Here is a 12,767-nt window from a genome sequence, read left to right as displayed (position 1 = left end):
TCACTGCACCTGTTTACCAAGTAGAGTAGAGTAAATGAACATGTAGAGTAAATGAACACTTTCCAGAAGGCCAACAATTCACTAAAAATGTTTTTTTTATTTTTTATTGGTCTTTCTTATTTGTTGAGATGGCAGTGAATTGGTGGGTTTTTGTTAAATTTGAGCCAAAATCATCTCAATAAAAAGAACCAAAGACTTAAACTACTTCAGTGTGCACTGAATTTATTTAATACACAAGTTTCACAATTTGAGTTGAATTACTGAAATAAATGAACTTTTCCATTAAGCATATATTTGATAGATATATTTGCCATAAATTTTGGCAGGAAATGAAATTGCACCATATATACTTTACTTATATATAAGGAAAGATCTGTTATAAAAATGTTTCTGTTTTATTGGCACTTTAATAAGCACTATTAAGAAGACTCCAAATACATTGTCAAATAAACCTGCTTTTTTTTTTTTTTTTTTGCCTTTACCCAGCTGAAATCTATATGATGGGATGAGCATAGGAGATTGATAGTGGAGTGAAGGCTCATGCTAGAGTGGGTTGGTATGAAGGATGAAAGGGCACCTTTCTGTGTTAATGAGGCATTGATTTCCACATCCCTAAATAATGAATTCATAAATTAGACCTAACCATAAAACACTGTAACTGAAATGTGCCCACTCAGAGAGTGTTTTTATCTTATAAATGAACCATGGAGTTGACCATAAGCATTCTTTAACTAGATCTTATTATCTTGCTCACATATCTGTCTGTCTGTCCTGTCGTTCTATCTATCTATCTATCTATCTATCTATCTATCTATCTATCTATCTATCTATCTATCTATCTATCTATCTATCTATCTATCTATCTGTCTGTCTGTCTGTCTGTCTGTCTGTCTGTCTGTCCGTCCGTCCGTCCGTCCGTCCGTCCGTCCGTCCGTCCGTCCGTCCGTCCGTCCGTCCGTCTGAATACAAAATCACTGGAGCATAGTTCTTTGTGTATTTTTGGGCATCTTATTATTGTAGACTTTTGGCCATCATAGACAGGATCACAACTTTTGCGGGCCAATAATACCCCCAAATTTTGCCTGATTAAGCAGCACTAGGTTTTTGGACACAACCTTATCTAATTTATTATCACTTTTAATCAGATGTAGTTAATGCCCTTAATTATGGGTATGTTTCACTAAGTTTTGGCGACTAGAACGTTTCCATATAATTTAAGTATAAGGGTTTTGCAATCTATCTTTTGTTTTGACAGTTAAAACTGATGTTTGTGAAATATTTAGCATGATGAGTGTTCTTGTGCTACATTTGAAATATTTGGTTTTATATTTTGTTATGTAATCCCACCGTATTTATATATGTTTAAGTGTTCAAATACATTTGGGACCTCTGAGCTGCATGTAACACAATGGAAAACAATGAATCTAGAGTGGTCTGGAACCTGTCTCACTCATTGCTCAGGGGTGTAGAATTACTTTAGTAACGGCGCAAGTGCGCACCATAGAGAGCGTCTTCAGCGCGCGCTGCCGCACGCAAACCTTCAATTCACGTGTAGTTCGTCTCAGAACGGGCTGGCAGGCAGGTCTAAGGACCTGGGGGATATTGGAACCCTCTTTTCATTCATTCGCACCCGCTCTCCTCCCCACACACCCTGTCGTAGCACTACAGAAAGCCAACAATCAGACAGCTGTCGACTGGCGGCTCGAGTCGCGCGCGCGCTACATCACCGATGCCGGGAAACCGTCAGCTCTCTCGCGCACGGGCGGACAGTGACTATGTGAAGCAGTGACCGCGAGAATGGACCAAAGGAACTACTTCGCCGTTCTGCTGCTCGCTTTTCATCTACAACTCACATTTGGAGAGTTCTTTCCAGGCAAGTTTGCGTTCTGTTCTGTATCTTTTTAGCCACTTTGCGGAGGTTGGCGAGCTTTGAATGCCGTAACCCAAGACGGGATGAAACTTTAATAATTGTATCTTGTTCATCAATGACGATGTTCTGACGGAAGATGTAACGTTTACTTATTGTTAATACGTTATTGTTAGATGAAAATAAATTCCAGAAGATCTGCTGTTGCTTTATTTATCGTTTGTGACATTTTATAGTCGAATCATACCTTTTAATGACGGATCTGTATCGTTATTTACCTCAGTTTTTTTCTTGTGGAGCCACAAGAAAGATTTAAAGTATCATTATATTATATTATATTATATTATATCATATCATAACCCATATCATATCATATATTTTATCTATTTAAAAATGACTATATTTTAAGGGTATTATAGACTATAATTATAGACTATTATATGTAACGTTACATATATAAATGACAGACAAGAAAAGTTTACTCAATCATTACTATCCTACATACATAGTACGTTCATAATTAAAATAGCTGTTGGTTCTTTGTGACTGGGATAATTAATTATATATTTTTGCGTTTGCCAACGGTCGGTTTGGGGAACTGTTGAACACGGTGATCAGATCTTAGAATAGTCTCTTATCATGTGAGCGAATCGGCCACCTGGAGTTCATCTCTCCACCGGAGGGTGGCGCTCTGGCCACATCCAAACCATGAACCACAGCGTCATTGGTTGTACGGTGGGTTGTTGAGAATTTGTCCTAGAACAGAATATATTTATCTGTTTCTTTTGTTTTGAATATGATACATATTTTTTTGAAAAGTATATTTCCCTTGTCGTAAATAACCCGCTGTGTTCAAATACAATACAGAAGAGCTACATTATGACAATTATTATATAGTTAATTTATAGGGAGAATTTCTGAAAAGAACTAAACAAGTTTTCACATCTGTTTGGAAGAAATTATATAAGACCGAATCGTCTAGTTTATTTGACTTGAAAGGTAATAAAATAATAAAAGTAAGTTATATTTTCAAATAGCAGTTTTAATGTTTAAATGAAACCAAAAATTTATAGAAGAAAAGGTCTTGTACATTAAATCAATACCTTAAATTTGCCAAAGTGACAACTTATGGTGATAAGTTTCTTATACTTGTTCACATTTGAATTTAAGTACCAATTACTGAAACTGAGTTGAATCTCATAGAATTTACAGAGAAATTAAGAAAAATTAGATGTAGGGAAACAAAGGTGTTGATATAACAATGGTTTGTTCACTTTATTTACAATAAACGATTACAAAACGAGGCAAGAATGATTTTAACCAGTAGTTTAATTATACTCTTTATTAATTAGGATGATTAAGTTTATTAATTATCACCCATGCATTGTTTAATAAGTGTTGTGTGTGCATTTCAGCTTTTGCCTTGAGGTCTGTGTGTTAAAGACTAACACTCAGACAATAAGTTAATCAACAGACTACCACAATGGACACATATTAGTATAGAATTCACTAATTCACTCCTGAGGCTTGACTAATAAATCCAGGAAAATTTCACAGGATGTACAGAAATGTGTGTTGGCTTTGTTTGTTTGACCGTTGACCTGTTGAGCAAACACGATGTGCTTCTGTTATATCTTTCATGGCTTAACATGTTCATCTAATAAGCCCCCAGACCAGTGTTTTAAAATTGCTTTTAGTGTCACGTCTGTAGCCTGGCTCTTGTTGCGAGGATAATTTGTGCTCCATTCTGTCTTTGCTTGTAATTTTGGCAGGGCCAACAAGACTTTCTCTGTGCTTCAGTGAACAGCTTGACAAGTAAAGGCCTATCTTTATTCACCAGTCTGAGGAAATGAAAGCAAAGCTATCAACATAAAAAGACACCAACAAAAAAGTACATCTTTTTTTGGATGTGGTTCTGTGCTGGTGCTGTAGTATTCTTTGATGTAGCTTTTATATTCTATGGGATGTGAGTATGGTGGTCATTTAGTACCATGTTATTACTGTCTAATTCCATTATTGCCCCCTGAGACCCTCAGGGCCATCACATTTATTCCACATATTGATGGACATCTCTTACACTTTATTGATGTTTACTTCATTTATAAGCTATTTGAGTGCACAACTGGTGCAGTATGTCTGTATGGGCGAAGCGGATGAGTGTGCTATAATTGATTTAAAAGAGGCAGTTATCTCACTAAAAGATTTCCATTTGGCATTTAATCAATCAATACAATATTGTAGTGTTATTTATTGTAGTAAAGTGGTGTTATTTAAATCTTATAATTCATATTTAACACTAATGAAGAAGATGGTGACACTTGTTGACTGCTTTTTCTTCACACACTTGTCCAACATTTTCATAAAAAATGAATAAAAATAAAATAAAAAATCTAAAATAATATATAAAATATGTCTAAACAATTTTTATCATATTTTTTCTTGAAAAGTAATTTCAGGTATTTAAGCAGAAGCCTTTATACCAACATGTTTTTTAAAATCATGAGAAACAAGAAAATAGAAAAGTATCAAACGTTTGAGTTGTTATGTGTGTGTGTGTATCTATATATATTTATTTATTTGTTTATTTATTAATTATTTTTTTAAACTATATTTAAGTTCCATGGTATTACCACTATATTTAAATGTACTCCAAAGAATATCATTACCATTGTGCTTCTTGCCACTCTTTTTGTTAATGATAACATAAGCTTGCTTGAGAATGGTGCTTTCTTTCTATAATCTAGTTTAAATTTTTTTAGGCTGTTTGACTTGGTTGACAAAAAAGGTTTACTGGACAAAATAAATAATTCAGTTGTAGCAAAAAACAACAACAACAACAAAAAAAAACGTAATGGTTCTATGATGATGAGGGCCCTCTATGTTTCTGTGATATAGCATAAGTCTATTCACTGGAGCCTGGCAGTAGGGCGGCCCACCCATGTAAATTATCCCCAGGCCCCGTCTGTTTTAGCAGCAGCATGATAATTTATTGCAAGGCCAGTTTAGTTTATCTAACTCAGACACATCTTTTTTTTAATTTATTTGCCTGGCAGAAGTTTTAATTTCATTGAGGTTGCGAGGAGACGCATATTATTAATAAGAATGATTAATTAAAACTGATGAGAGATCATATACCCTGAGGGAGCTGTGGATTTGTCTCTCTCTCTCTCCCGCTCTCTGACAGCTACTCATTTGCAGCTCAGTGAAGTCTCTTATCATCCGCACACTGCCAGACTAATAGCTAATCCAGAAACTGCCAGGCTACTGGTTAATCCAGTTCACTCAGTGTGTGTGTGTGTGTGTGTGTGTGTGTGTGTGTTTTGGGCTCCTAGATTAATTCTAATATCCTTGCACATGAGGCATTTAGGAATTCATATATACTACTTTTTTTCCTACTGTCGTTTCTTTTCTAATATTTCATATTTTCTTGCGATATGTCTTTCTGAAGGTCAGACTGTGTTTCTATTAGTGTTTCTTGCTGTTTTTGACTTATACTTATACACTTATGAATTATATACTTTTTGCAATCACTTATTTTTTATGCATTTAACCCATGCAGCTTTGAATTAATTGTATATATGGTTATGAATCCATATGCAATTATATTATTATAATTCAAAATGTTTACATAAAATGAATTGTCCTTATGCAACCCTCAAGTTAGATCAATGGTCATAAACCGTTTTCAGTCTGTGACCACTAACTTTATTTTTTTTATTGCAAATTTTGTTATTCAGATAGAAATGTAAATATTATATTTAAATATAAAACAAATGTATACTTAAATAGTTTTATATTAAAACCACAATATAAAGTGAACTTTGAGTGATGCTAAGGTTAAATGAATATATTTACAATTTACATACATTATATATATTTCTCTTCTAGACAAAGAAGAGTAAAAAGTGATAAAAACTGCTGAGTAAAGTGGGAATGAATGGCCAATGAAACTTAAAAGGAACGAACAAGACTTTTACATTTAATTGAAAGTAACCGCCACATATAGGATGACAGAATTCTTGCTGAGGCTCGTAGGGCTAAGAGCAGGTGAGTCTGAAAGCCTCACTCCGTCGCAACTTGTATGGAAACAAAACGAGTTGCCTTACTGTGACAGCTTCCTCTTTTGTTGTGATTGGCGCTCTAGACCGAGATGGAGAGCTTGTTTGAGGGGGTGGAATAACAATGCAAGAAATCAGGGAGAAATGAAACACTGAGAGCCGCAACTGAGAGTTAGACAGAAAATATCGAGAAGGGAAAAGGGGAAAAACAACACTTGAAGTGGATGAAAAAATGAGACACCTGACAAGACCAACAAATGACTTTGCAAGGGCTGTCGGAACATAATGGATTACACACACACACACACACACACACACACACACACACACACACAGGAACATGATTATTTCCCGTGTGTCCATTAGAAAGCGCCAGGGCCGTAATTGTTTTCTCTGACCTGCTTGTTATCGCCCTGCTCTTGGTTTGCCAGGTTTCAGTGCTCCACTCTTGGCCTCTGACAAGCTGTCAATCAGTTGCCTGTTTAGTATTCGAGTGAGAGCGAGAGCGAAAGGAAGACTGTCAGAGGTGTTATCTGCATGACAGTGCTGGTCTAATCCTCCCCACTTATTCTATTTGGCTGACTAAATGACAGCTCAATACTGGAGTGCGGGCCAGGTCCACTATAAATGAGACGTCTCCTCCTCGTACTGTACAGAGAGCGAAAACCTCTGGAGCAGCCATGTTTAATATCTGAGGAGTTATTTGGAGCCACATTTAAAGCTGCAGTAGGTAACTTTTGTAAATATATATTTTTTACATATTTGTTAAACCTGTCATTATGTCCTGACAGTAGAATATGAGACAGATAATCTGTGAAAAAATCAAGCTCCTCTGGCTCCTCCCAGTCGTCCTATTGCCATTTGCAGAAACTCCATCGCTCCCGGTAAGAGACAACCAATCAGAGCTGCGCTCCGTAACTTTGTTTGTGTTCAAAATGTAGAAAAATTTATATAATAAGCGAGTACAGCCTGAATCCATTTTCCAAACCGTGTTTTTGGCTTGTCCTGAATCACTAGGGTACACCTATAATAAGTGTTTATATTCGGACTATTTTAGATTGCTTCGGGGGTACCGCGGCGGAGTAACCCAGTACCTTTGTGATTCTTCATAGACATAAACAGAGAGAAGTAGTTCCGGCTACGATGTTCTTCCGCAAGACGCTAGCAGTTCTGTTTATTAACCACTAGAGCGTCAAAAGTTACCTACCGCAGCTTTAAGGCTAGTCAGTATGTAAAGGGGTAGTTTACCTAAAAAAGGGAAAGTTTGCCCTCTTCATCTTTTTAATGTTGCTCAAACCACATATTCCCCTGTAAAAGGCATTTTTTGTTGAAAACAAAGTTGATTTCTTGTACAGTGAAAGCAGGGGCTAAAACTTTTTGCCAGATCTGCCAATGGCTGGTGACTTAAGGAAATTTATCCCGCCAGAAATATATATATATATATATATATATATATATATATATATATATATATATATATATATATATATATATTAGTGCTGTCAATCGATTAAAAAAAATTAACTAATTAATCGCACAAATTTTTTAAATTAATCGCGATTAATCGCAATTAAAAGACTGAAACTTTTTGGATATGTAAATGTAAAATGTAAATAATTAATGTAAACTCAAGACAAAGAAACTATTTAAATTCAAAATATGATTGTTTATTGGAATTTTTGTTTAACTTGTAACACAGATTTTCTCATGTAAACAACATACCTGCAATAAACCATCAATATTCTCCAAATTAACTGTTGGCTTGAAAGCCATATTTATTACAGAAATAAAAACACAGGCATGTAAGTACCATTTGAATTTCAAAACAATCAATGCCAATAAAAAACAAAAATGATTTCCATGTTGAATTCTAAGTGGACTGCAAAAAAAATCCAAAGTATAGTCATTGCCAGTGCTTTAAGTGGGCCAGTACGCACTGGTACCGCCACTTCCAAATATAGCTCTTGAGCGTACCGCCACCTCTCCATGCGCCAGGAACGTGCTTGTAGCGTACCGGTACGCTCATTTGGACCATCTGTTTTAATAGAGGTTTTAATCTTTTACCTGCACTGCCGATTTTCAGAGCGCCCTTCACAATGCAAGCTTCCTAATTCAGCCCACCCAGAGGAGAAACTACATTACCCATTCACCCTTAAATTATACAAGTGAATAGCGCATGCGTCGCTTTTCCCACTGTTAAGTGTCAACAACTCAACGTGGCCGGAGAAGGTGTGTGAAACTCGTTGTGAGTTATACTAAAGCAAAATCTTGAGTATTTATTGTCTGATAAACATTAAAAACTGTCTGTGGAGGTTGAGTCGTCCTGCAGCCCCCGCTGGCTGCTCATTGGCTGCAGCATCTTTTTTCTAAGTTCTAAAAAAATACCGTAGACGGCAAGGCACAAATTTAGATATTCATTTATCTAATTAATCTATAGCCTATGCACAAAGACAATATGATCTTTTTGTCCCCTTTTTGTGTTAAAGCTTGATGAAGAGAGGGAGCGCAAGTTGCTGCAGCTGTGAGGAGGACAGTGATGCACGCGTACAGGAGTGATTGACAGTTCGCGGCACTGTGTACAAAAAATACTCCGCTACACAATTATTATGTTATTTTCGTTTAAGCTTATTAACGTTAGCGTTACAGAAAGGTCTGATTTACGCACTGTTACAGTCATTTTTTTTTTTTTTTTTTAAACAATGACATTTGAGTTCATGATTTTAATGTTGCTGTTTCTTGTGGCAGACTAAATGAAGAGTAATGTTTCTTGTGGCAGACTGAAGAGTAATCCGGCAGAGTTTTATACTGAAACTTTCCGTCTAAAAGTCCTTCCTTGGTCTTATCCATATTTCTTTGCACGTTGAACACACATAGGCCACAACTGGAAATAAAAAAAAACTGCAACCGCGTTAATTGCGTTATTTTTTTTTAACGCGTTAAATATTTCAAATTAATCGAATGCGTTAACGCGCTAATTTTGACAGCACTAATATATATATATATATTTACCAGCCATGAAAAAAACAAACAAACTAAATAAAAAGTCTTAGATAATAGCAAAAATCACAATCCTCGTTTCCAGATTCGATATTAAAACTAGTAGCTTAACCAATATAAATTGAATAGGCTATACTAATGAAAGACTAGTAAATAGTTGTCAAATAAGAGCAAATCAAATTCCAAGTAAGAGCACATAATAGCCTACTATACAATAAAGATACACATGGAAATGGGGCATTTCAGGCAGGTCTAACAGTGATTTTCAGATCACCTGATAGCCTACAGAAATTGTATAAATTATGCTAATCAAATAAAACTATAGTCTTTATCGTAAATATAATGTGATCTTAAATATAACTTAAATATAATGTGTGATAAGGCTCAATTATAATTTATAATTGTATAATAAGTCAACAACAGCAATAAACACTAATAAAAACATAGTTGTTTATTCCAAGAAATCAAAAAATTAGCATTTAGCACTTACTGCACAGCTGTGAATGTTTATTGGTTTGTCCGTGTAATATTTAAGCTTTTCACCAAATCCTCTTAATTTTAATTCAACTTTCAACATGACATCAAAACTAACCCCAATTATTTATAAAGCATGTTCCTAGTCTGATGTGAATGATTCATCAGTGCAAGTTTTTATTATTATTATAATTATTTTTATTTTTATTTTTTTGCTGGTCACCAAACCCTCTTTTCTCAACCAACTGTCATATAGATACTTTTTTTTCTTTACTTTAACATTCATCTTTAATTCATTCCAGATGGATACAATGAGATTCCATCCTACCAAATATTAAATGTATTTTATTTTCTCTCTTATTTGACATGCATCTTTTTCTTGGATAGGTTTCATGTTATGTCACTGACATTAAATTAATTAAGAATGTGATTCTGATCTAGTCTTATGCTAAGAGAGAACATGAGATCTTCCACTTTTCTTTGATCCATTTCTCCAGCGCAGAAATATCCCTTCACCTTCAGTCAGCACTCTCCAGCAGGGTCATATTCATTCTGGACGGGCAGAAGGACCCTCTCTGAAGTCCAGGGTGTCAGGGGATTTAATGTGTGATAAAAAGTAATTATATTTTTTCTACTGTGTGTGCATGGACGGATTTACAGAAATTCTCTCTGAAAGATTCATGAGAGTTTAAGAGGAGAAAGAAAGAGAGAGGGGTCGAAAGAGACACTGCTCCTGTGGGAGAAAAAAAGAGACAATGTCAAAGATAGAGGAAGACAGGAAGAGAGAGAAAACTGTAATGAGGAAAAAGAAATTCCCAACAAAAAAGTACCACAGAGCTACTACAGCTAAAGATATATATTAAAATGAGAGAGAGAGAGAGAGAATCGTGTTTTATTGTGCATTAGGACACAATGTGAAATATTCTCTGATATGTGGTGTTTTGAAATATGAACCACTTTACAACTTCTCAACATTTAATAAATTCCAGCACTTGTTTAAAATATTTCTGGAAGGAATTAACTATCTGGCCTGTCGTTCTTTTTATTCACCTCTTTGTGGGTGGAGAACGAGCTGTTTTGTTGCTGTAGCATGTAAGGCTCAATTACAGCATCATTAAAGAGACAGGCTCATTTGATGCCCCATCAAATCACTGTCAGTCTCCGTTCAGCGCTGTCATCACAACACTCTCAGAATCAAGAGAGCAATAAAGAGCTTTTGACAAAAACAGCGAGGGACTCATTTGAATGTGACACCTTACACCTCTCTGTCCTGAGCACACAAGCAGGGGATGGATTTCTATTCATGCTGTAAATGTCTCAAAGAAAGCATGCTAAGAGGTTCCCATTTAGACCAAAGCATAAAAGATGAGAGGAAGAGAGACACTGGAAATCAAAAGATGCTTCATGATTGTACTATATTTAAGGGGTTTCATTAGACGCAGTATGCATCATAGAAAGGTTATTGTTAATAATAATAATAATAATAATAATAATCATTGTAATTACAGTTACAATTCTTTCACCATATTATTAGTCACTGAGCTTTGAAAAAAAAAAAAAAACCTGGCGCAGTAAGTGATGTCCTGTCACAGACAGGCTTACTTTGGCTTCAGATGGGTCTTAAAATTAGATTTCAGAGCTTGAACTGTCTTTATTAACAATTATTATGCAATTAATTAAGTACATGTTTCTTAGCTGTATTGTGGATATTGAGGTATATGCAATGTCTAAATTTACAATTCTGTAATTGATTGTTTTTTTGCTAATAAAAGTATAACATTTTCATTAAAGTATTATTTTATTAAGCAAATGTATTATAATCCTTCCTATTCCTTTAATTAAATTTTTTTTTAGAATTCTTTTTTATATATTTTTTGTGTTATATTGTCCAGCATTCAGGACAGGACCAATTTGTTTTCTAAATGTATTTATGTAACCAATGGAGACAAAGTTGTTGCACTTCTAGTGGGGCTGTAATGCTACGTTCAAGTCATGATCGGTTTTTATATGCTGGACGTCATGTCGAAGTCATCCATTTCTGTTTTGCATCTGTGTTTACAGTGTGTCATTTAAATAACAACAGCAGTAAAAAAATGTTATTGGTTATAATAAGTTGTAATTGTAATTTTTTATTGTATAATATAGATTGAATGCAGGGCTGCATTAAGAGCTCACTGGGCCCCGGGGCTATGAGTTACTGCAGGGCCCCACCACCACTTTAGGTCACCAACTATAGAGAGAGAAAAAACCCCAGCCTTTTTCTAAAACACTGCTGAAGTTGTTTTACATAAATATAATCTAGAATCATTCAGAATATCATTTGCCAATTCCTTTACAATATATAATTAAGAAAATAGTTACTTGAAAAACTTAAAGCACCTGAATAATATTATATTGTATAAAGTAATCAAATATACAATACATAGTTTTCACTATAAATTCAACATTCACTCTTATTTATTTATTTTACAAGAGATTCAGTCAAGGGGCAGTAAATTACTTTCTGATGTTTGATTAACATTGACATAAATGTCACAGAAGAAATTTTTGACAAATAACCCCTGAAATGATGACTTCTGGTGAATATTGTGGAAACTAATTGACATAAATATATTTCATACATTATAGCATATTATAATACAACTTATTAGGCCTATATATTTATAGAATAGCAAAGTAGGTCTAATCAAAATACAAGACTGAACCACTTAGATGTGAAATATAAAGGCTATTATGATCATTTTGCTAACAATGAACCATGGATTTGTTTAGTTTATAATACGTTTTAACTTAAACAAATACAACAAGTAACATATCATATCAGTTTTCTGTATCCTTGTGCAAACTTATTCAATAGAATTAGACTTCTAGAATGTTCTTTCCAGTGCAAAAAGAAATTATTTTTAATTTAATTAGACAACACTTTAAGGAAGTGTAGTGCAAATATCTTTATATAATTATACTTCAATTATAGTTAACTTTTATGTCCAGTGGAAAACAATGATTCATAAAAAACAATTATTAATTAAATAATAAATTTTTCCCTCCTCCAAATACCTTATTAAGAAACCCATCAGAAATGATTGACACATTATGAGGGAGCAGGAGACAGGAACATAACAAGGAGGAACACTGGGGAGATGTATATGGATGGTTTGGCTAAACCTGTCCTATCTCTTTCAATATAATCAATTTCTTATCAACTATATTTGAGTTTTAATAATCCACATGATTACATAACCTACCATTATATAAGCCTCTGGAGTCATCTGATGGACAAGGACACTTGACATCGCTCCCTCCTGTGCCTCCTTGTGATTATCGCCTGATGCGTGCTGTTTAATATCACACACTCCGGCGTGACAAACAAA

General features: G+C 34.7%; 1 protein-coding gene across 1 annotated transcript in view; it reads left to right on the top strand.

Annotated features, from left to right (window-relative positions):
• Positions 1–1,398: 1,398 nt before the first annotated feature.
• The window catches only part of LOC113077767 (receptor-type tyrosine-protein phosphatase T-like), a gene marked incomplete at its 3' end in the record, with an annotated part of 103,980 nt that continues 92,611 nt past the window's right edge, over positions 1,399–12,767 (top strand). The window contains exon 1 of the mRNA XM_026250033.1: positions 1,399–1,873. Coding sequence (XP_026105818.1) covers positions 1,798–1,873 — 76 coding nt within the window. The remainder of the gene's footprint in view (positions 1,874–12,767) is intronic.

This window comes from Carassius auratus, unplaced genomic scaffold (genome assembly GCF_003368295.1).
Source record: "Carassius auratus strain Wakin unplaced genomic scaffold, ASM336829v1 scaf_tig00023216, whole genome shotgun sequence".
Lineage (NCBI taxonomy): Eukaryota > Metazoa > Chordata > Actinopteri > Cypriniformes > Cyprinidae > Carassius > Carassius auratus.
Note: the sequence above shows the minus strand (reverse complement) of the source record. Positions and strands in the feature narration are given on the sequence as shown.